General features: G+C 32.3%; 1 protein-coding gene across 1 annotated transcript; it reads right to left on the bottom strand.

Moving 5' to 3' along the window:
- Positions 1 to 21,814: 21,814 nt before the first annotated feature.
- On the bottom strand, positions 21,815 to 23,421 carry LOC133178206 (protein cueball-like). Its single transcript, XM_061312955.1, has 4 exons — positions 23,385 to 23,421; positions 22,693 to 22,815; positions 22,395 to 22,490; positions 21,815 to 22,008 (listed from the first exon to the last, which is right to left on the bottom strand). Exons 1-4 carry the CDS (start codon positions 23,419 to 23,421, stop codon positions 21,848 to 21,850), a joined length of 417 nt encoding a protein of 138 aa, XP_061168939.1. The 3' UTR covers positions 21,815 to 21,847.
- Between the last annotated feature and the right edge of the window lie 3,604 nt (positions 23,422 to 27,025).

Below are 27,025 nucleotides of genomic sequence, written 5' to 3'. Positions count from 1 at the left end.
AACAACTATGTAAGTCAATTTTATTGGAATACGCATGCTCGAATTCATGGTAAGGCACTATTGAAAAAAAATACCATGTCCGATTCGTGTTATCTGACGTTTCGTAAATAAAAAACATAATAAATCTATGTATGTTAATGTTACGAAATACTCAAGTGGGATTCATATGCAGATTGCATAGAATTATCATAGAACGTTGTAACTGTAGTAAATGACGGATCTGATATTTCACTGCAGATATATGATTTTCTTCACTTGTTTGTTTTCATATACAACAAACCGTCACAGTTGCTCAGTCGGTAGAGCGTTCGCTCCGTGATCGGAAGGTCGTGAGTTCGAATCTCGGCCGCCATTGACCTAAGTTGATAAAAAAAAAATAGGTAGCAACTGTTCCTTCGCCATGCGCTCGACACTTTGAAGTGAAAGTTGCGGGCACTTTGGATGAGACCTTAAAAACCGAGGCCCCGTGTCAAGGCAGGCTTTGACACGATCAAGATTCCTCACTGGTCAATAGCCCTGAGTGCTGAGTAAAGGTTTAAATTTGAAGCCCTTCATCGGTATATGGTGACGTCTCTATATGAGTGAAAATTTCTCGAATGGGACGTAAAACAATATACAATCAATCAATCATATAGAGCAACAAATTGCCATTTTTATCTGTACACAGTCTATGAAACGTAGAAATCGTGTTTGTATAGGATATGGACACATTATTCATATGATCAACAATAAATTTCATTGATCAAATTATTGAACTCATGAATGTTACCTGATTTTAGAAAAATAATACAACCCTGTCAGTAAGAAACTGTTTGTCTCTAGGTAGCAAGATATCACGCTAACATACAAACCTGTAACCAGATCTTCATTGACTTCATGTAAATTATTGACATTTAAACATGAGAATTTACTCTGTAATTAGACTTAGTCTAGTTTACCATACACTCGATCGAAGTTTTTATTTAAAGTCTCGGATTGCAACAAATTATTAAATAAAAATAAGTTTAGTTCATTATAAGATCAGATTTTAAGTATTGCAGGGCTCAACACTTAATCTTTACATTCATGTGGTTGACATGAAATTAAATCTAGTTTGCTTAAGTGCACTAGTGTATTAATACATTTATTGAGTGTTTTTCGCTTAATCTTAATATTAGGATTTTGCGGAGGTTACTAGTAACATAAATGTAAATAACTGAGATCTAAAAGTAAACGATGAATACTGAGAGTAAATAATTGTACTCAGAAGTAAAAACAACATAACGTGAATGTTTCCGATTAGGGATTAATTACTTAACAATACTAAACAATCTCAAAATCATTAAAGAATGTTTCAGTTTTTAAAAGTTTTATCCCCCCCGCAGCAAATTTGTGTTCTTGGACTGTTGGACGCACGGTTATTTCAAATCATTTCAATGTAGAACAATATGGCACGGTAGCACCCAAACAAAATAGGCACAAATGTAAAATGCTAATTTTCGTGAATAACACGAAGTGATTTATTCATCACTACAGTAAAAAAAAATATTGACATTTAGATACGGTGGATTGCTCTGTGGTGATGGCAGTCGTAGTGGTGGTTGTCTTGCAAATAGCTTTTGATAAAAAAAAAAAATAAATAAATAAAAAATAAATCTCATAATATTTCCTAAATTTATGAATTAATACTTATATCTTTCAAACCAAGTAAAAATCTCCTGCCAAATTAAATGTACAGTTAATATACACATGATGGACGGCCAGCAAAATTGAAATGATGATGGTCGTATACTAATTAAGACTTAAAACCTGTTCAAAAGTATGTGTTTTGTCTAAGCAATTTGTAATTCACTGTCGTGGTCATCACGATATCTTGTCAATTGGATTTGCCTTTATTAAAAACAAAAGGAAAAATCTAAGAAAAGAGGAGAAAAAAATATAGAGAAACCAAGCAAAACAAAAAAAGTACACAAACACGAATAAATATTTGATTCAGTATTTACTTAATCTCGCATTTGTCTCCTTCAAACTCTTGAAAGCACTCACTGGTGGTAAGTCGAAAAATTCTTCCTGGCACAAACATGGTGCCCCACTACCCTCCGTACGTGCACTTTCTCCACAGGAAGGCTTCCACAAAAAGAAAGTCCAGTGCTGGTTACATATCGAGGAAATATACACAGGAAATATATGTAGAAGGGGAGCAGGAATCTGGTCATTGTTGGGTACAGCTTAAGTGACATCGTGAACAATTCATAATACCTAACATATTCAATCAATGGGCAAACGGGTGAAGTAATGTTATAAGTAAAATATGAATTAATGTCAGGATCTGGATAACTACTTTAGTATTTTCGATTGTCCCTGTGGCGTTTTGTATATTTTTGTTCTTCCAGATAACTAGCATAACGACTTTTCTATATTTTATTTATACTTTTTTTCTATTTTTTTTTTCTTCTTTCTAATATTTTAAATCAAATTTTGTACACACCTTTACATTTACTCCTGCTCATTTTTCAGTTAGATCTGTTTGTACAATAACCAAGATTATACGGAAATTAAAATAAATTTAAGAATGCACTGAGTATAAAAGTGTCCCACAGGTTGTTTCCTAACAAACAATAACTGGCCACAAGCGAATTTAAAAAAACTATAAAACATTTTTTAAAAAGCAAGCTGTAGATAACAAAACGGGACAAAACTGTACTGTACTGTACTGACATGCCTGGATTGAATTATTTATAGAATCATTTTCTAACCTTTAAAGTCTTATTCCTTTTTTGGGGATCTTCAAAAGTCGGAGAGGTTATGAAAATAATCATATGTACTTGACTATCCATTATTTTAGAATATAATTATGTTTGTACTGTACTGAAAAGAGTTCAAATCATGCAGCATTCGATTTTTATTTCTAAATCGTCCATCTAAAAATTTCACATTGTTTAAGTTGAAAAAAAAAATGTGATCCATTTTAATTATTCATCCTGAACCCTACCCTTTTTTGGAATTTTGAATTTTTGGACATCAAATCATATGCAATTGATATTTAAATGTACTGTAACAGAATTGTTTACAGAATTAAGAAAAATATTACAAGTGGGGAAAATTGTATGTTAATGTCCCAATTGTCTATCGAAATGTCATTAAAAACAGATATTTTTCCCCTGAAAATATATAATATTTTGAGAAATATCCAATATGCTTTCACGATATCGAGGGTGTCCTGTGAAGTACATTCAACACCTCTAAGCCCGACATCATTTTGTCTAAATTCAGCAGTAGATACAAAATATTGTTTTGGTCAAAATCATTAGGTATTCTGTTTTGCAAGAATTATTGCTATGTTTATTTATAAATAAGGAAAAGTAAACAAGGTGAGTTTTAAAACGGTAGGTTTCCTCACGACTATAGATACTTAGGTGGTTAAAGGGACCTGGACACAGTTGCATTGTTTAACATTTTAAATTTCTATGCTTATTCAAAAAATAAAACCAATTAAATGAATTGAAATTAAATGAATTTCTTAGAATTCAATGACAACGACATTCTTCTTTACATCAAAATAAACATCTGCTTTTTGTAAGAAGGGCGCGAGCTCTGTTTGTTATTCCTAATGTTTACGTTTCACCGGGTGTGTTCAATTTGTTAAACTCTGCACAAATCACTGAGCACGGATTGACAATACTGCTGAGTTTGTTTTGTTTTCTGACATTTCTACTCTGGATTTTCTTGGTTATAGTTTTAATATTTTTCATTAATAGACAACAAAATTTCTACTTTTCTTAAGTATTAAGGATATAGTTTGTGAATGTGCAACGATGTGTCAATCAAAGGCGTCCCCAAGTTTGTAGTTTCAATAATTTCCAGAAAAAAAGTTTCTGGACACTCTTTTATTATATTTTCGTGTGAAATGCTATAACAACATATAAGTCATGATATTATACAGAAAATTTGAGAAATATTAACTACAAATCTATATCCAGGCCCCTTTTATGGCAATAAATCAGTTTTACTACATGGCGCACGTCAGTGTTGACTGGGGTGGGGTAGTGACACCGTCAACAATATGTGGGACAGTCATTGGTGGCTGATGCTCTTGCATGCATGTGGCGTTATCCCCACCTCAAATGAACGAATGCTATTTAACTCGTACAATTCTTGTGGCGCAATTGGCGCATTTCCTTTTATTTAAAATACTGATAAATCGAATTTCAACATTGAAATTCCCTGGATATGTTAATGGGATATTGGCCCATTGAACAATAATGTATTGATTTAACATTGATGACACTGTTGATGGGATATTGGCCCATTGTACCCAGCGTGACGTTCTGCAGTCGTGAACTTTACCCAGTGCACAATTTAGCCACTTGGGGTCGCCACTTTTGTTGATGATTGTTGGGGAGATGACCCGGCGGCCGCTCCCAAATTTGCCATAAATTATGTCACCAGGACCAGATACCCCAAACTTTAAATAAATATCTTCAACTAGAAAAGAATTATTCTTAATAACATCTGAGAAAATAATATATATATTTTCAAAGTGTTATCACAAATTCGAAATTTAACGATATTTTGGGCAAATTTGAATGAAAAAAAGAAGACATATTTTAAAGCCGTACTGTCTCTTTAAAAATGATAAATACAATTTCAATGGATATACAGAATTTATATCTGTGTACCGGTAATTGCGCAGTGTTTGTTCAATTACAAAATTCATTAATTATTGTTGGTTTATTCTATGTACAAAATTTCATCAATTTATGACACCGGTTTCCTACAAAACTACGCTTGTCTGCGGAATTTTGGGACATTCCTCGTTTTGTATTGTTACTTATAGAAGGAGCTTAGTCAGGGCCCCGTCCTTGGTAGTTGCCTTGTACTATATCTACAATGTGTAGGTCTTAGAAATAAATGCTTATAGAAAAATTTATATTTATTCAGAGGAACTGCAAATAATATCTCCGTGTACAAGCCCCACCTCCCGAACCACCCCCAAATTTAATTTGAAAAATAAGTTGATGTCCTTATTGAAAAGCAAAATAACTTTTATCAAGTACTGAATCATTAATATTATTATTGCCATTTAACTTGGAAATCAACATTTCTTGAATTTAGGAGAAATATGTAAAAAGAAAGATGGCTGAGTTTTCAGACTAGATTTTTTAAAACTAAAATATGATGTAATTTTAACCAGTGAATTTGGATAGAAGTTTTATTTTTTCAAAGAAGATGGGCGAACAAGGTGAACGGAATGCCTATGGTGCGCCAAATATGAAGGCGAACAATTAAATTTCAATTATTGTAAAATTTTCTTTGATATTTTATCTAACACATTAAAGTACACTTTATGAAAAATCTCCACAATTCGCAAAAATCTCACAATAATTGAAATTATTTGCCTATGAAATAGCATACACAAACCAAAGACGACAAAAAGGATCATCTTCTCATATAATAACTGTTACAGAATTTTTTTTCCATATGAGTGGGTCTTCGCTCCATTTTTTTGAAAGTTAAATATCCCCAAAGTTTGCGTAAAAATATACATTTGTTCGTTAACTAAAACTATACCTTATGACGCAACCTTCGTATCTTTCCGAGAAATACTTGAAGTTTATTTAGTCAAAAGTCATATCAGAAACATGATTTAAATGCTACAATTCATAACGAGTTGTGTAGCGTAGTGGTTAGCGTGTTAGTCTCAAAAAGAGAGGAAAAAAAAGCGTGTAAGTCTCAAAGGACTCAATGGTACTCAGGATTTTTATTGCTAGGGTTCGAGCCCTAAGAATACCACATTATTTTTTTAATAATAGAATAATTTTCACTGAGAGAATTTTCCTCATAAAAGTTTTGTTTGTCATAACTTCATAAATTTCAAAAATGAGAACTTTACTCTGAATACTAAATCCACAAATTGAATATGATTTTTATATATCTGAAGCATTCTGCACGCATTGTTCGCCCATCTCCTTTTCAAGTGCAACCCCTGTTCAGATTTGTATTGTTTATTGGTTTTTTGAGATCGATCACCGTTCGTTTTCTCATTTATTTTCTTTGATTACTTTTCATTAGGCTAATGACGACACCTGCAAAAGATGTGTTAGTTTTTGTTAGAATTTCATTTTGAAATAGACATTTTTTAAATTATGAATATTTGCAGGATTTTACGTTCCTTTTTATGATAGGCTGTTAAATAATCTGTGTTTTCAAAAAGAGTTTGGCCACAGTTACTAAGCATTAAATAATTTTAAGCTTTATTTGAGAATGTGAATAAACAAAATCGCCAAAAATGACTAAACATTATATAACCAAGCGGAGAAGGCAAACGCAGGTTTTATAAATTTATTAGGAAAAGGAAAAAGCAATGGCAGATCTGAAATATATACAAACAAATAATACAATATCATAATACACATAGATTTTGAAATTAATACACTAAAACAAAATACTTTAATTTCCTATTCACTTCAAAAATAAGAAAACTTAAAAAATTTCATAGTTTAAAAAACGTTTCTTTCAAAAATATGAAAAATACTTAAGCTTTTCACTTGGACTTGATAAATAAATTACAAAAAAATTAATAAAAGAAAATTTACCTTTCAAGTGGTGACAAGGGGCAGCTGGTAATTTGTAAGAGTAGAGTTAAATTTCCCGCACTGACAGAAATGAGTCTGTGCCTCAGTATTTATAGAAGGAAAACCGGTTAAACAAGATTTACTGGGGGTACAAACTTACTGGCCAATGAAGTTTTATGAGTAGAATTCATGAATGAAAACCAAAACACGAATTGGTTACTAGCAAATATGGCATATAGTATTTAATAGCTCTTCTAGTTCTTAAGAAAAAATATTTTAATTAAATATCACTCTGCCACAATTATATGCTGACACTTTAAAATTATATGCTAATGATGCACCAGCTTAAGAGGGGTTTAATTGCTCTCGGATCCCCTCCAGGTTTTGCCTTGTGTCCTGACTACCACATCAAGCATCCGTAGATAAACCTGGACGAGTATACAGTTACTCAGAAAACATTAGAAGAAAAATTGACATCAGAAGTCCAAGCGTTAAAAGAAGCCAAGGAAAGACTAGAAGAATCTGTGACGGATCTCAAAGCCAGATCAATGCGGGATAACTTGGTATTCTCAGGGATCCCAGAGGACCAGGATGAGGATACAGAGGCTGTGATTCAGAACTTAATACGTCGGAGATTCAGGCTTGATTATGACATTCCTTTCGAGCGAGTGCACAGAATGGGCAGAGCAAATGAATTCAGCGCGTGGCCTAGAAATATAGTAGCCAAATTTACCTACTATAAGGATAGGGAGTACATCCGGCAAAATGCAGCCCGAAGATTACATGGAACGAATGTGTGGGTGAATGAACAATTTCCCCAAGAGATCGAGAATAGGAGAAAAAAACTGTATCCAGTCATGCGCCAAGCAAAACTCGACCACAAACGTGTAAAGCTAGTTCGAGACACTCTCTTCATAAATGGAGTTAAATACATCGCACCTCCTGAATCCGCCCCAGTGACTCAGAGTTACGCAAGAGTAGCACAACAAGAGCAAGGAGCTCCAACCCAGACGCCTAGACGGGATAACAAAAGAGCCCGGTATGGATCATCTCCGGATCATAACAGACAATAGGATCGCGCGGAGGAACAGACCCAGCGCCGTAATGCTCAATTTGCAAATAATGTAAAAATTTTGTCATTAAATGTATGTGGGATAAAAAACAGACTGAATTATAGGGAATTTGTTGATTTCATCTCAAAATATGATATAATTGGATTAACAGAAACTAAAACTGATAATTCTGATAAAATACAAATACCTGGATTTGTTACTTATATGAAAAATAGACGTAAACTTTCCAATACCCGATCTGGGGGGATTATTGTAGCTATTAAAGATACTGTTGTGAAATATGTTAGCATGATAAATACAGATTGTAAATATGTTATGTGGTTCAAGATAAACAAAATTTTATTTAATACTACTAAAGATATAATTTGCGGAGTTGTCTATATACCTCCAGAAGGAAGTAGATATTCTTCCCCTGATTGTTTCATAGAAATTGAACAAGAGTTCCTCAACTTTAATAAAGATTCAAATTATTTTTGTATGCTTGGTGACTTTAATGCCAGAGTAGGCAATATGAATGATTTTTTCACAGCTGATGAATTTGTATTGAACCAAAACAATTGTAATGAAAACATGTATACTGATATTTTAACAAGATCCACGATATTTGAAAAATGTAATATACCATTAGAAAGAACTGTTAAAGACACCACGGTAAATAACTATGGGCATAAATTGATTGATTTTTGTAGGAATAATGAAATGTATATTGCAAATAGTCGTGTAGGCAACGACAAACTTAAGGGAGATTTAACTTGTAAAAATAGCAGCACTGTAGATTATGTTTTAGCCAGTGTGCATATTTTTGATTTGTTTAGTGATTTTGATGTTGTCGAATTTTGTAACCTATATTCTGATGTACATAATGCCTTATCAGTATCTTTATCTAGTTGTAAGACTGTTATTTCAAACGACACAGGTGTAAATCACTCAGGTGTAAAATTATGGTGTCCTAACAAATCAGTGGAGTTCTGTGGTAATATTGAAACACTTGCTGTAAATAACATTGAAAGTAAACTTGATGATTTAGGCGGTGATAATACTCATGTAACAAAGGAAAATATCAATCTTGTAACACGCGATATATGTGACGTGTTCTTTAGTGCGGCAAAAGAAACATTTGGGTACCATAAAGATAGAAGGGCTGGGGTTGAAAATAATTGTAATAAGCAATGGTTTAATCGGGACTGTAGAAACGCTAGAAAAAAGTTTCATCTCGCTAAACGTATGTATAATCGAAATAAATCGACCGAAAACAAGCGTAATTTGAATGCTATGAGTAAAATATATAAGAAAACAATGGATGAGAGCATAAAAAATAATAGAAAGAATATTGCCAAAAAACTCAAAGATTTGCATTCTACACATCCCAAAGATTATTGGAAAATTTTGAATGCATCCGATAAAAATAAGAAATGTGCTGTTGATATAAATGACATGTATAATTTTTTGAAAGATATGAATGAAGATAAAAATTGTAATGTTGTTCCTGATAACTTAGATGAACAGGAAGATGTAGCGAATTTTTCAAATGATTTTTCAGTTGATATCCTAAACTGTGCTATCAGTGATGAAGAAATACTGAACAGTGTCAAAAAGCTTAAAAATAACAAAGCATGTGGTTTTGACAAAGTGTTTAATGAACATATTACTTCAACAATTACTATATTTTTACCCGTATATAGAAAACTGTTCAATTTAATATTTGATTCAGGTACCGTCCCGGATGAATGGTTAATTGGCATTGTTAAACCTATTTATAAAAATAAAGGTGATCCAACACAACCAGAAAATTATCGACCCATAACATTATTGAGCTGCTTAGGAAAATTATTTACAAGTATTTTATGCACACGTTTGGAAACATTTGCTGAAGAAGTAAACTTAATTAATGAGAGTCAAACAGGATTTAGAAAAGGGTACTCAACTTTAGATCATATAGTTACCTTACAGTTTTTATGTCAGATTTTTTTTCAAAGAAAGAAAAAACTTTTCTGCGCTTTCATTGACTTTAAACAAGCCTTTGATACGGTTTGGAGATCTGGATTGTGGCATAAGCTATTTAAGAGTGGGGTTAGTGGAAAATGTTTTAACTACATCAAAAATATGTATATAGGAATTAAATCTATGATAAATCTGAATGGCACAATCACAGATTATTTTAACTGTAATGTTGGTGTTCGCCAAGGTGAAAATCTATCGCCTTTTTTATTTTCCTTATATATTAATGACCTGGAAGAGTTTCTCTCGGACAGAAATATTATTGGTTTACAAAGCATAACTGACGCTATTGAAGAAGAATTATATGTGTATCTTAAGCTTTTCATTTTGTTATATGCAGACGATACTGTTATCTTGGCTGAAACAGATGTAGATCTGCAAAAGGCTTTGGATGATTTTTATTTGTATTGTTCACAATGGAAACTTAATGTTAATGTTAGTAAGACAGAAATTCTAGTGTTTTCTAAAGGACCAATGTCAAAAAAGGTATTTTATTATAATAATAATGCAATTGGAAATGTAAAAGAATTCAAGTATCTTGGGATAATATTTTCACGCTCAGGTTCATTTTGTAAGGCCAAAAAACATTTATGTGAACAAGCACAGAAAGCAATGTATGGTGTTATAAGGAAGATAAGACAATTTAACTTACCAATTGAATGTCAGTTAGATCTTTTTGATAAAGTTGTTGTTCCAATTTTGACTTATGGCTGTGAAATTTGGGGTTATGAAAATCTCGACATCATTGAACGTGTACATTTAAAATTTTTAAAACATATTTTCCATTTAAAGAGTAGTACGCCCTCGTATATGGTGTATGGGGAGACTGGGCGATTCCCATTGTATATTAATATTTATACAAGAATGATCTCCTACTGGTTAAAATTACTTACCCCGAATTCTTTAGAAAACAAAATAGTTTGTGTTTTGTATAAATATCTATGTTCTCAATATTTTCAAGGAGGTCCAAAAAACCTATGGGTAGATTTCATTTATAAAATTTTAACCTCTTGTGGGTTCTCCAACATTTGGTATGAACAAAGTCCCATTGACAGGAATTGGGTACTTGCAGCAGTGAAGCAAAGATTAAGCGACCAATTTATTCAAAAATGGCATAGTGATATAAATAATTCATCAAAAGGTCAAATTTACAAAATTTTTAAGAGTGATTTTGGATTTGAAAAATATCTAAGTATTTTACCTAGTAAACTCCAAAAAATACTAATAAAATTTAGAACTTCAAACCACCACCTCCCAATTGAAACTGGTAGATGGTTAAATATTCCACTGGATGAAAGAGTTTGTAAATTGTGTAATACAGGGCAAATAGCAGACGAATATCATTTCATCCTAGAATGTAAAACATTGAACAGCATCAGAAAGAATCTTTTACATCCCAGATTTTGTAAAACGCCGAATACACTTAAGTTTTCTGAAATTATGTCAACGACAAACTTAAAAACTTTAAAAAACCTTTGTATATTTATATCTAAAATAAACGACACCGTCTGTCCTCCATAATTTAAATGTTATCATACCATTTTTTTTTCTTCTTTTCTTCTTTCATTGTATGTTTATTGCTATACTATGTACATATGTATATGCCCCTCATTTATGCTATTGTATCATAATTAAATTTATTATTTTTGTCACAATTATGACGACTAATTTATTGTACCTCATGTACCACTGATGTTGGTGTGAGTGAATAAAATGAAATGAAAATGAAATGAGATGTCACAGGTACTTGTTTTTGTAATAATTGTTTTACTCAAAAATACGGTGAGGTAAAACTTTATTGCAGAAACAAGTACAGGATCTGTGCTACATAACATACCCTGCCTTTCAATTAGTAAATTTGTCCATACACATGCATTGTTACAGACAACAAAAAAGAAGAAAAAAACAACAACAAAACAAAAACAAACAAACAATTTTAAAATCAACAACAACAAAACTGCAGTTAGCCATCTTTAAAATAAATTCAATTACAAGCAATTAGTAAGGAAGAGGGGTGTATATATATTTAAGAAATCATCATTTTAAATTTTTTATCGGGATGTAAATTCGGGTTGATCAAATCCAACAAATCACGAAGGTGTGTTGATACACAGACATATTTACATTTGCATTTTTTCCCCCTTATATAGCATTATTTGAGCAAGGCGTAAATTTAATTCGAATTAGCTTCGCTTAGCGTTCACACGGAGCTGATGCGAAGTAATTTAATGCGCAGTAAACTAATTCGAATTAAACTAATTCGCATTAAATTCTCTGTGTGAACGCGGATCAAATTTAATTCGCAGTAACTTACGTTTAATTCGAATTAAACTCTCCGTGTGAACAGGGCATAAATTCGCGTTAGTTTAATTCGCATCATTTTACTTCGCATTAAATTACTACGAATTAAACTCTCCGTGTGAACAGGGCGTAAATACGCTTTGTTCACATAATGTTATGTTATATAACGGAAAACATTTGCAAACCTAAATACACGTGTATTTAAAAAAAAAGCTTCTCAATTATTTTCTCCTCTCCCTGCCATCAGAGACAAAAATAATTTATTTATGTCTTTGCTCCTATTTTTCAAACTTATTAAAAATGTATAATTACTTTTGTTCCCTTTCATAAAAAAAACTTATTCAAAAATTCATAAGATCCGTAATGTCTCTTCCTTTCCTTTGTCAAATGATACAATTCTATATGTGAAAGAACTATTGATAACCATTTGTAATCAGCTGTTAAAACTAATATTTAATTAACTCTTAACCATCCTTTTAATTCACCTTAGTGATTTATTCTAGCGTTTCACTAAAATTGACATGATTTAGGATACATTTCACCGATACGAGTGGAAAATAAATATTTTTTGATACATATTTAATGTCACTTCTCTGTCAAATTAGGTGGTGTTTAGCAGTGTTTTTAATGATAGAAGTAAAACCAACCGAAGGGTCCGGGTCTTTTTCACATATAATACCATGTTAAAGGAGAGTACATATCGATGCTTACTTTTATACCTAGTATTAGTCTCTCTTTTTAGTGTGTGGTTTGTAAAATCTTACACAAATATGGACAAGATTAAGCTGATTAAGTTATCTGAATATGACAACCTTCTACCGAGTCTAGAACACTTTCTTATGGAGCTTGAGGACATGGACCACATTGGATGCACTATGGCGTGCTTGATGAACAAGCTTGTTTGTGCAGGAGTTTTCTACAACAACTTGACCAAATACTGTAAACTACCAGCAAATCATCCAAACGAATCAATGGTCTACGATACTGAATCTGGCTGGGAGTTCTGGAAAAATATAGGTAAAATTTATTTGAAAATAGCATTGGTTTTCCTTTTATTTCAGCAAAATTCATTAATAGATTGCAGGACAAAACATGACAGTCCAAGACAGAATTCACCTAGCATTAGTTCTCAGTACGATCTGATCTTAAAAATGATTTCAAGAGAGAATCATCCTATCCTCGTTAAAGGAATTAACCTGTATTTATTACAATTTTGGAGGAAAAAAAATAAAATAGAAAAATTAAATTAAAACACATTTGAAAGTAAAGATAAGGAGAAAAATATTAAGAAACCCAATCATTAAAGATTAAAATTTATAAAGAACCGTTGAAAGTTTTTTTTAAAGTTTTTCTATCAGCCTCAAAAAAAAAAAAAATAAAATAACAAAACCAATAAAGCTAGGAAGAATTAAAATTTTACTTACTCCTCTTAATGATGAAATCTATGGTCTTTTAAATAAAAAAAAAAGTTACAAACTTGTTACGACTGGAATTAAAAAAAACTTTTTAAAAGAAATATCAACTTTAAAAAAAAAAGCTATCGGTCCATTTTGATTAATACGAGGGTTGATCCAAAAGAACCCTCACTCTATACGAACCCCCCTCAAAAAATCATGACCCACAGAACGAATGAACAGACCGAGAGGTGAGGTGCAGTACTTTTTAAAATATTAAAACCGCACGGCAAGAATGTACCGACGTCGTTATTACGTTTCTCTTTGATACTCATTTTCACTTCATCCTTAACTAAGACCTACCCAAAAAAGAATGAATTTTGAAATAACATATGTACAGAGTTAAAATAATTTTAATTCAACAACTCAAAAGACGGTTTACTACGAAATGGCAGTAAAGACAATGAAAAAGAAGCACGTGACCGATTTAATAAATTATGCGATTGAACTAAAAGTAACGTTCTAACAACGTTAGAAACATTTTTGCCGTACGGCATTGTTGATAACATTCGATTATCAAAGATTTTATAGCATTGGGACATTATTATTGGATCAACCCTCGTATAATGAATCATTTACTTTTTAGGATGTGACCCCGGCTGGCTTTATTATTCAGAACACTGTTATCTTCTGAGTCATAGAAAAACGTCTTGGCATGACGCACAGGTATAGTGTGATCAGAAATTGGCTAGCAAAACAGTTTGTCATATTCGTTTCATATCAGAAAAAGTCTTTCTTACTTATTTTATTTCTTTTAAAAATTTATCTTGGAACCAAAATCAAATTATAAACATGCATTTGAAATACAGGTTATAAATTTAAAAATTATATATAATCCACAGACTATGTCAAGAATTTTATCTGATTTAAAAATTATTTTTTGATCAATAATATCCCATTTTTTCATTAAACATTTGTTTTGTTTTAACTTTGTGTTGTCATATACACGTGGTTTCAATGTGAAAGTAATGGGGCCTTTCTGGCTGAGATCAAATCTGCCAGGGAGAACTCATGGATTACAGAAAAACTCATGGGTCTGTATTTTTATCATGCTTGTGAAATTGGATGAATGAATTTTGAGGTTTTTGATTTAATTCAAAAGAAATATTCAAATGATATTAAGTAGATATCACGACTCTTAAAATGAGCTTAATGTGTCAAAATATAATTTATCAAAATTACTTGACAAATTAATCCCTTCACTCAGTGGATGCGTATTCTGATTTTTTTTTTTTTGGTTATACTTCAAATTCCAAGAAAGAAAATTTATACATTGGTTTTTTTTGGTTGTCTTTCTTTCGGAATGTAAGGTTTTGGAAGCTAAAGAGAAATTGTACGTTATAAAAATCTGACATGATTTTCAATGGTTCTATAACTTTTGGTACGCAATGATTCAAATGGCTCTGCTTTCTATCACTTTCTCAAGTAGTAAAATAATTGCTGTATGTCTACATATTCCAAAATAACGTTTAAACGCACATTATTAATATCTTCCATTTGTAGATTCAAACATGTTTGTACTTCCAGAAAGCCAAGGGTTCCTTGATTTTACTGAATACATGTGGATTGGTGCAAACGATATTGATAATGAGGGTTTGTTCATCTGGAGTGAGACGAATTCTACTTTGAACTTCATGAAATGGGATCAGGGAGAACCAAATGATCTTTACGGTGAGGATTGCCTGGCAATTATCCACGAAACAGGAGAGTGGAACGACCTATCTTGTTCACGGAATTGCAGTTACATTTGCAAGAAAAGAAAATAATCTAAGCTATTGTGAATAAACAACACTTTTTTGTAAGCGATCTCCTTGTTAGATAATGATTTGTTAGACTTTTAAAAATTTAAATAAAACTTTTAGAGTAGAAAAAATACTATTTTTGTGTTTCATTTGGTTTAGTGGGACTATTAAACTTCGATTTAATGTGGTTGAAAATAAATAAGCAAGAGCAATGTAAACTACACATGATCTATTATTGCTAGCCCTCTTGAGCACTAGGAACTACGTCGTTAGTCTATTTTGATAGTATATGCATGCTTAAATTCATGTAAGGGCACTCTGTAAAAAGATACCATGTCAGTTTCGTATTATCTGACGTTCGTATGTTGTCGTCTAACTTGTATAAAAAAGTACCAGTAAATTAGGGCCTATCATGCCAAGATTGAAAAAATCAATTATTTCTCAAACTGATAATAAAAACCTAGCATTTCGGTGCTTTCCAACAAGATAGGAAAAACATTACACAAGCTACTATCAAATTTGTTTAGCTAATGGTTTAACTGATGAGAAGCGACTATTTTTGGCACAAAAATTTTACATCCAGTGATAATAAGTTTTTAAGTTTTTACAAGCTTGCCAGAAAGATCAAAGAAGATGCAATTGCTAGAAAGGAATATTTTAAACTACATTGTAGTTGCTAATTAGTTCTAATCAATGTCTTAAAAAATGTATTTTCCGCCTAAATGTTGAAATTACCTACAGCGAACAACAGATTGTTTACAGCACAATGATGCCATTGCCGACAAGAAGCCCATTCGAGATTGACCATTCTGAATTGAGACTCCCTTTCCCTCCCCCATCCCCAGTGCAGTACCGACTTCCTATTAAAAATTAATCGATTTAGCAAAATAAACCAATGATTAAGAAACTTCTGTGTTTTATTATGGCTTCAGCGCTAGCTCGCGTATCTTTTTAAACTGTTGTATTCCTATTTTCAAGAAAGAATATTAATTTATTTAAATGTCTCCGAAAAGACAGAATCGAACCAGTTAACAAACTGCAACTCATACATTCGAATGTGATAATTTATTATTTAAAAAATATGAATGTTTTAAAAGTTCATAAAATATAATCAGTCAGCCAGATAAAGAATCACAATTGATAACAATACTCTAAGTTCTGCTATTAGAATAAATAAATTTATTGACCAAAAGCAGAAACGCTTTGAAATTCCTTTTTTCAACGACTCATTTACTGCCAGAAAACAACGAAATATTCATGAATTATCGAATGGACACTGCAACAACTTTGAAAATAGTAATTTGAAGTTTTGTGGTTATACCAAACAAATTAATTATACATAAGGCAGCCAATATAATATGTTTTACGGTGTGACCGTTGGGGCGAGCGCAGTTGCCTATACACAGCTTACACTTGTAACTTTGATCCGCCTCTTCGGAATCCAAACCGCACGAGACGCAGTCTAGATTGTGACGTCACATGACGTCGGAATTTACAAAGACATCCGAGCGTCTGGTTGTACGAGATTACAGGTCTTCTGCAATATTTAATGAAATACTTTGTAGAGTAGATGCAATTATTATTTTGGTGTCTTTTAAAGCTCTCTGCAAAAAAAAAAAAGAAAAGTAAATGTATCTCTTGGTAAGGAACAATTTAACCTTGGTCTTTTGTATGTTTTGTAATAATTTTGCATGGAGTCCTGGTATCGAAGGAATTCTGGGAATGTTGCACAAGAAATGTACGGATTTCATTTCGAATTTCCTCTGTTCTTACACATTAGTCTATTGAGCTCGCTGCGCTCGCTATTAGCTTTTTGCGTGTTCATTCTTAATGTCATACCAGGAACCTTTCTAGATACAATTCCTAAACAAAAACTTTACAAAGTCCTTGCAAAATGTCATAGAACTTTGAAGATATGAGTACAGCGGGCATACATATATCTCTATCAACAGTTCTGGAGAAGGTTGAGCATAAAAATTGCAGGTTCCTTCCCCTACTATCTATTATCACATCATGAAGAATCTGAACAGTATTCTTGGGGAAAAAATGCCAAGAGAGAGAGGGGGAATTAAATACTGACAACTAGCGCTGCTGGATACGGTCTCCTTTCAATAGCCCTATTTTATACAATTTCATGTGTTTCTAGCACATACTAATAAACAATTGATGACAATAAAAACACACAAAAAATATGGGTATAATTAGTGTAACAAAATACTCAGTTGGGTTTCATGCAGACTTTTAAATGCATTATACTAATAAGCACTAACATAGAATGTAGTATTTATTGTAATTGACGGATTTCATTTTCACTGCAGATTTTTGATTTTCTTCACTTGTTTGTCTTCACATAGAACAACAAAAAAATTGTCATTTGTATCTGTACACAGTCCCAAGGGTCTACCCAGACTACATTCTATGTGACGGAGAAAATGTCCATCTTTGTCTATGATATGGACACAGTTATTCTTATTATCAACAATAAAGATATGACTTTCACTATGTGGTGATTCCTAGTGGACAGAATATGTCCTTTGTTGGAGAGGAGTATGTCCAATGTACCTGAATCTCAATTACCCTGCCTGATTAACAACCACTACTGCTTCAGCACTATTGTCAGAAGCACAGATATCCAGATTCCTATTTTCAGCTGCGGATCTGAAATATGAACCAGATGAATCATTTTGTATTGTTTGTTTTTCTATAGAGCCAGAGTAACGAACAATTTTTTATTGTTCGTTATCACTTCTAACCAGGAGGTCACCAGAGGAGGTACTACAGGCACCTTTAGGTGTCTAGCTTTGTAGTCTGATCACCTTCTCTATCTCTTCGTTCTTCACAATATTCACAGTTTTATCAAAATGATTAGTATAAACAAGATCTCCACTTTTTGCCACTGCTATTTCATATGGCCAATTCCCTTACTTTGTTGTGATTGACTTGAGTAGTAATCCCCGATTGATGCTGAAGAGTTTCAGGGTGTTATCAGTTCCACTTGTCCAGATTTCTTCATCATTTACACAATCCACTTTAAAAAAATCAGTTTATAACCAGTGTCTATATGGTTCGTCAAGAAGTTTTTTAACTAGAGAAGAGAATCCAAATTTTGGTGATTTCTGTGTTGTCTTCATGTTGTAGTGAAGTTTCTTTGGTGTTGATGAACTTTGTGATATGACTTCAAACAATTTACTTAGTTCTCCGTGGATTCTGCTTAGTGTGAATAAAGGCAAAGATGACAGGATTATTTTGGAAGATATCTGTATCTGTCTACATGGAAATTTGTACTATATACAATAATGTGGTTCTTAAATGATGTTCAAGTCTTCCTTAGTGTCACCCCCAATTTTAAAAATGTTTTTGTTTATTTCATCACGGCGTTTCAGCAAAGTTTTAAATGTTCATCAACTTTACTTTTTAAATTTATAACGAGTTTGTCAAGAACTGCGAACGATAGTATTGTTCTCCCGCCTACCTCCAAGTCAATTTTCAAAAGTAAACAAATTTGAATGATTTTTCAAATTTATATAGATGTTTATATGAATTTTCATAAAACATTACTTATTTGGAATGAGAGATAACTCTATAATTTTGGTAAAACTTGTGTTTTTTACTATAGAAATCAACGGAAAATGGAAAATATTTTTAAACCATCCCCCCCCCCCCTTGAAACAAAAATTCCTTTTACAGGTAATATGGATTGTTATTTTACAAAATCATACCAGAGCTTTTTGTGTTCCAACGGGGGGGGATATGTTTACAGACAAAAAACAACAAAAATGGTCATTTTTCCACCAATTTCGAAGGGGTTTACGATTTAAATGTTGTACATGTATTTTATCAATTACATATGTTTAATTTTATATGCGTAAAACATAAGAAAAGATTTAAGGGACATTTATCCATATCCAAGAATATTTTCAAATATGCTGATTTTTTCAAGCCCGATTTCAACGGAAAACATCGTCTACCCCCTTATAAAACGAGATGGAATTAAGAAAATTAACTATTTAACACTGGTATTAAAATTATTAATAAATTACCATTGAACTCTACTTTGCATTCAACAAAGATTTTATGGCAAAATTATCATTAGTATTTAATTAAATGGGTTTAAAATGTGGGCGGGAATCGAGAGTTACCGTTCGTAGTTCTTTCTATATGCCAGTCGTCTCCATGTTTTCGTTATTGCCGTTGAGAGATCTTAAACTGACCCAGTCTGTTTTGTAAATCAGTGATTTTTTTTTCCAGGTAAATTGTCTCAATTAATTCATTTTGTTTTCTGTGGAATTTCTCCTTTTTAAATCTACAACATGCAAGATTTCAAAAACTTTATAATAAAAAAGATGACGATTACGGATAGTAATTGATCTTTAAAAAAATCTACAAACAATACCAATCTGTGACAGCTCATAAAACATGGACCCAGAAAATTCCAGAGGTGGGATCAGGTTCCTAGGAGTAGTAAGTATCCCCTTTTGATCGGTCAACCCGCCAAAACTATGTATTGATTAGGTAGTCAAATAATTAAATAACCTAGATGTTGTTCAGATGCAATTAAGGAGGTTGGGGGGTCAACAAATTAACCAAAAATTTACCACCAGATTTAACTTAATTTTTTAGATATGATATCTTAAGCTGTCAACTATCATTTGGCAAAGAAAATTTCCAAAATTTTAGTTTTAAAATTTGATCATTTTCTATATCTTCATATGGAGCTCTTCTTCTAAAGGAGATCAATATAGTCTAAAAATGGCCACAACCCCCAGCCTCTTTAAGGCATACAGAATTGTAACAATGTGTACAATGTTCTACACCTAGGGTAGAGTTGATTTTCTGTCCTTAAAAACGACAATTTTATTGAGGCTTTGGGAAATCAGCAGAAATCGATGAAGTTTGAAACAAAATTTCCAAACCAGTACAAAGGTCATTTCAGATGAATTCAGACATTAACAATTTGAAATTACTATCCATTATTTTTTTTTCTATCTTCAGTTTTTTTTTTCTTAGTTATAGGTGGTTTAAGTTACTTTAGAATAAAAATAAGCTTTATCTTCTATGATAGTTTGTGGGAAAATACTTATTTGTTTGAAGCTTTATTAAAGTTGAAAATTTCAATGCAAATCTATCAAATTATTGAACTCGTGAATGTAACTTGATTTTAGAAAATAACACTACCCTGTTAATAAGAAATTGTTTGTCTCTAGGTAGCCAGGGATCACACTAAACATACACATTTGTTACCAGATGGTTATACTTCATTGATTTCCTGTACATTTTAATATCAGAATTTACACTGTAATTATACTTGTTTACCACATACCTGATTGAAGTTTGTTTTTTCTTTAAGTCTGGGATTGCAACAAAGAATTAAAATATATTAAGTTATGAGTTCATCGTAAGATCAGGTTTTAAGTATGACAAGGCTCAACACTCACTTCTGTCATTTCCACCAAAACACTCATGTGGTCGACATGAAATTAAATCTAGCTTGCGTTGTTGTTTTAGCTTAATCTTTATATCATAGTTTTGTGAAGGTTATGGGTTGCATAAATATCAATTATTGAGATCTAAAAATAAATTACTTGAAATAATACTTGAATATTAAAGAGTTAACAATTGTTTTGCTTTGGGATTAATTACTATACAATCTCATGTAAATATAAATCCATGCAATCTTACAATGTAGTTGTGCACATAGTCCAAATGTTGAGACACATAGTTAATAATTTCATCTTTGTAGATACATGTTACTTCACTGTCATAATATAAAGCTGGATTCAGTTTATTAATCATGTAGAAAACTAAATATTATGACTTTTAAGGATGGTCTACTATAATGGCAGTCAGCAAAACTTTCACATCGGTCATCATTATGGAGGGGTTTATCTACACAAGAGATTCCGTAGATTTGTTTGGTTATCCAGCCTGATCCAGATCACTCTGAAGTCTCACTTGCTTAACTGAATTCTAAACATTTATATTAAATCAGCATCTTTAGTGTCCAGCATATTCACGTGTAAATGTAACGAGTGCAGATATCTTATTTCTGTGTGGGGGGACGTTTTAGTAAGATATAATTTTCCCTGGCATATGGTGCACAGTTTTCCTGATAAAATATTTTTAAAAATGAATGTTAATAATAAACTATTAAATAGGAAGGGAGTTAAAATGTACTATAGTCATTCTTCTGTCAGATTTATCAAGTGATTTACCTAGCCAACACATCAGTTTTATAAAGGTTTGCTTGGTATTATAATTATGAGGACTTGCATTGACAATGAAGTCACGAACCCATCGTGGTAGTCTAGTGGTTGGATGGTAATGCTTGAGAAGCGTGCGTTCTTTCAAGTAAATATAATACTCCGCTATCAATTTGAAAACATTCCTGAAAACAACTGTACTTTTTTCTAATTCAATTTTCAGATAGTTAGGGGAAATTTCTTTACTTCGAAGAAATTTTGTTTAAGAGTTTTAAGACTAAGCCTCTTTTTGTTCATATATATCTTTATCTATATAAATATATCCTTTTTTTGTTGCTGTTTTTTCCTGCGATCTCTCTCTACTCTCATAGATATGAAAGGAAACCCTTGAGAATAAATAGTGACTAAAACAGTTTAGAAATGTTTGTTTATGCAAATTTTTTGTCCAGTGTAGCTTGATTTGATGAAAACAATTACATAACTTTTGTTTTATTATTACAGGTGACGATCATGTCACCTTTCCCTTTATCCCAGAGTCAGAGAACCAGCTAAAGCTGGGACAAGGATTAGCAACGGAACAGCAGCGGCGGCCCCAGCCACCACAAGCGGCAGAACTCTCCTCCTGGGTCTCTCTGTGGTGGTGATGGTAGTAGTAGTAGTAGTAGAAGTGGTTGTCTTGGAAATAGCTTTTGATTAAAAAAAATAATAAATATAAATCTGATGATCATTTCTAAATTTATGAATCAGTATAAATATCTTTCAAACCAAGTAAGACGCTCCTGCCAAAGAAAATATACAATTTTAAATATATAAATGATGGACGGCCAGCAAAATTGAAATGATGATGGTCATATACTATTCATGATTTAAAACTTGTTCAAAAGTGTGTATTTTATCTAAACACTTTGTAATTCACTGTCGTAGATATCATGATATCTTGTCAAATGGATTTGCCTTTATTAAAAAAAGGAACAAATCTAAGAAAAGAGAGGGAAAAAAATTCAGAGAAACCAAGCAAAATATAAAAGATCACAGACTAAAAGCACGAAAAAATATACGGTTATGTACTTACCTTCGCATCTTTCTCCTTCAAACTCTGGAAAGCACTCACACTTTCCATTTAAGCAATCTCCACCGAAATTGCATTGCTGTGTAGTTTCGCAGATTCCTATAAGAAAAATATAGGAATCTAGACTTGAAGAAATTAAGTTAAAAATTTTCTCCGACTGAATGTATGCTCTGAATCAAATCAGATTGTTGTTTCCAAAACTACCTCGTTCTGACAAAATTGTAGCTTATAGAAATTTAAATTATAAAAGGAAACATATTAAATTCCACACAATAAATACCGAATTATTAATTGTAATCACCAATGCACTCAGGTTCCCCATAAACTCCAGGGGGACATTCACATTCTCCAAAACCGGTCTCTCCTAGCGTACATTCCGTGTTACCTGGACACTGGGTTGTTTCTCCGATATCATCACATTCCCCTAAAATATTTATGGAAATCGAGTTTTTAAGACAGCAATTATTCACATTTTTTACTCGCACATTTCTTTTATTTACTACATATACTGTGGTTGGGGGAAAAAGAGAAATAATATCAAGAAGGCAACGCGGGTGAAAATTAAAAGCAAGATGTTATAACGTTATCTGAATAATGTATGTTAAGTAGCGAATTCTTTAATAAGAATAAAATTCGAACCCTGTGAAATCCTTACATGGAATGATATAATGAATTAGAAATGAAAAGGTATGATTTCTTATTTGACCTTTTGTTTAGGTCTGTCAACCATACAATCAATTTGTTCGATTTATTGATTAAGACATAATTATAATTTGAGAGGTCTAAAAAGAGTCAAGAACAAAACACAAACCATCTACTTCTCTCACACTTTCTTTGAAAAACGAAATTTCGAATTAAAGAAATTTATAATAAGATCAGATGAGCAGGGAAAATTTTTTTTTTACATTTTATGGACTATCAATTGTTTTTTAAAAGGGTGGGGCAAAAAAACTTCCTAATGTCAGACAACATTAATATAATGCCTTCCATTACTCAACAGATAATCCACTGAATCACATGATAATATCATGGTTCACTCTTTACTTTACTAAGCAGCCATTAACTCCAGCTGTTCTATCTGTGGGTAAGTCGTAAAATCCATCCTGGCACAAACATCTATGTGGTGTTTGGAGACCAGGTCTTCCAACAATCTATTGGAATTCCCATGGGTACCAATTGCGCCCCGTTATTAGCAGACTTTTTTTTTGTATTCATATGAAGCAGAATTTGTCCAAAATCTTGTACGTGAAAAGAAGAAAACACTTGCTGTGGCCTTCAACTCGACATTTAGATATATCGACGACGTATTGTCAATTAACAATGGCTATTTCTATTCTTATGTCGATACGATATATCCTAGTGAACTTGAGATAAAATATACCACAGAGTCTGACACATCTGTTTCATATTTGGATATTTTACTTGAAAAAGACGTTAATGGTAATCTAACAACCAAGCTTTATGATAAACGTGATGACTTTAACTTTTCAATCGTCCACTTCCCTTTCTTATGCAGCAATATACCTTCATCACCTGCATACGGGGTATATATCTCTCAGTTGATTCGACACGTAAGAGCATGCTCTACGTATGTACAATTTCTAAAACGAGGTAAATTATTGACATATAAGTTGATGAAACAGGAATATCAGCTGTCTCGTTTAAAGTCATCATTTCGAAAGTTCTATGGTCGATACAATGACCTTGTCAGCAAATACAATTTATCATTGAGTCAAATGCTGACTGACGTTTTTCATACTAATTGTTAGGCCATTATTTACACACTGAATTGTCGACGGATTTTTCTGTTATTTCTCGATTATGACAAGGAGCACACGGCGGGTGTGACTGGTCGGCAGGGGATGCTCACTCCTCCATTGCACTGCAAAGGAAAACGGCACAAAACTGTACTGTACTGACATGCCTGGATTGAATTTAAAGAATTGTTATCTAACCTTTAAAGTCTTATTCCCTTTTTTGATCTTGAAAAGTCGGAGAGGTTATGAAAATAATCATGTGTACTTGACTCTCCATTATTTTAGCATATAATTATGTTTGTACTGTACTTAAAAGTGTTTAAATCATGCAGCATTCGATTTTAATTATTAAGTCGTCCATCTATAAATTTCAGATTTTTTAAGTTGAAAAAAAATTCGGATCTTTTTCAATTATTCATAATGAACCCTATCCCTTATGTGAATTTTTGGACATCAAATCATATGCAAGTGATAAATGTACTGTAATAAAATTGTTTACGGAATTAAGAAAAATATTTTAAGTGAGGAAAAAATGCATGTTTATGCCCAGTTGTCTATCGAAATGTCATTAAAAATAGATATTTTCCCCTGAAAATATATAATATTTTGAGAAATATCCAGTATGCTTTCACGATATCGAGGCTGTCATGTGAAGTGCATTCAACTCTCTAAGCCCGACAATATTTTGTCTAAATTCAGCAGTAGATGATGTTAAACTCTGCACACATCACTGAGCACGGATTGACAATACTGCTGAGTTGGTTTTGTTTTCTTACATTTCTACTCTGGATTTTCTGGGTTATAGTTTTAATATTTTTCATTAATACACACCAAAATTTTCTACTTTTCTTGAGTATTAAGGATAACGTTTGTGAATGTGCAAGGATGTGTCAGCCAAACGCGCTCCGAAATTTGTGGTTTCAATAATTTTTAGATAAAAAAAAGTTTCTGGACACTCTTTTATTATATTTTCATGTGAAATACTATAGCAACATGTAAGTCAAGATATTATAGAGAAAATTTGAAAAAAAAATATTAACTACAAATCTATGTCCAGGCCCCTTATGGCAATAAATCAGTTTAACTCTACATGGCGGTCGTCAGTGGGGTGGAGAAGTGACACCGTCACCAATAGTTGGGACAGTCATTGGTGGCGGATGCTTTTGTGTGCATGTGGCATTATCGTCCACCCCACCTCAAATGGACGAATGCTATTGTTAACTCGTATAATTCTTGTGGCGCAATTGTCGCATTTCCTTTGATTTAAAACACTGATAAATTTCAACATTGAAATTCCCTGGATATGTCAATGGGATATTGGCCCATTGAACAATAATGTATTTAACATTGCTAACAATGTTAATGGGATATTGGCCCATTTGACATTGCTAACAATGTTAATGGGATATTGGTCCATTCATTTGACATTGATAACATTGTTGATGGGATATCGGCCCATTCATTTGACATTGATAACATTGTTGATGGGATATTTGCCCATTCATTTGACGTTGATAACATTGTTATTGGAATATTGGCCCAATGTACCCAGCGTGGCGTTCTGCAGTCGTGAACTTAACCCAGTGCACAATTTAGCCCACTTGAGGTCGCCACTTTTGTTGATGATTGTTGGGAAGAAGACCCGGCGGCCGCTCCCAAATTTGTCATAAATTATGTCACCGCGACCAGATGCCCCAAACTTTAAATAAATATATTCAACTAGAAAAGAATTATTTTTAACATCAGAGATAATGATATATATATTTTCAAAGTGTTATCACAAATTCGAAATTTAACGATATTTTGGGCAAATTTGAATGAAAAAAAGAAGAAGCTGTTTTACAGGCGTACTGTCTCTTTAAAAATGATAAATACAATTTCAATGAATATATAGAATTAATATTTGTGTAATTGCTCAGTGCTGTCTATAAATTCATTAGTTATTGTTGGTTTAATCTATGTACAAAATTTCATTAATTTATGACACCGGTTTTCTACAAAACTACGCTTGTCTGTGGAATTTTGGGACAACCCTCGCTTTGTATTGTTACTTATAGAAGAAGCTTAGTCAGGGCCCCGTCCTTGGTAGTTGCCTTATACTATATCTTTGATGTGTAGGTCTTAGAAATAAATGTTTATAGAAAAATTTATATTCATTCAGAGGAACTGCAAATAATAGCTCCGTGTACAAGCCCCACCTCCCGAACCACCCCAAATTTAATTTGAAAAATTGGTTGATGTCCTTATTGAAAAGCAAAATAACTTTTATCAAGTACTGAATCATTAACATTATTATTGCCATTTAACTCGGAAATCAACATTTCTGAAAGTTAGGAGAAATATGTAAAAAGAAAAATGGCTGAGTTTTCAGAAAGATATTTTAAAACTAAAATATGATGTGATTTTAACCAGTGAATTTGGATAGAAGTTTTATTTTTTCAAAGAAGATGGGCGAACAAGGCGAACGGAATGTCTACAAGTGTATGGTGCGACAAAAATGAAGGTGAAAAATTAAAGCTCAATTATTATAAAATTTTCTTTGATATTTTATCTAACACATTAAAGTATCTCCACAATTCGCAAAAATCTCACAAAAATTAAAATTATTTGCCTATGAAATAGCATACACAAACCAAAGACCACAAAAAGGATCATTTTCTCATATAATAACTGTTACAGAATTTTTTTGTCTATGTAAGTGGGTCTTCGCTCCATTTTTTGAAAGTTAAATATCCTCAAAGTTTGCGTAAAAAATCACATTTGTTCGTTAACAAAAACTATACCTTAAGACACAACCTTCGTATCTTTCCGAGAAATACTTGAAGTTTATTTAGTCAAAAGTCATATCAGAAACATAGTTTAAATCCCACAATTCAT

This window comes from Saccostrea echinata, unplaced genomic scaffold (genome assembly GCF_033153115.1).
Source record: "Saccostrea echinata isolate AGI-Se365-2 ecotype Australia unplaced genomic scaffold, CSIRO_AGI_Sech_v1 ptg000002l, whole genome shotgun sequence".
NCBI lineage: Eukaryota > Metazoa > Mollusca > Bivalvia > Ostreida > Ostreidae > Saccostrea > Saccostrea echinata.
This window is presented reverse-complemented; position numbering and strand designations above follow the sequence as displayed.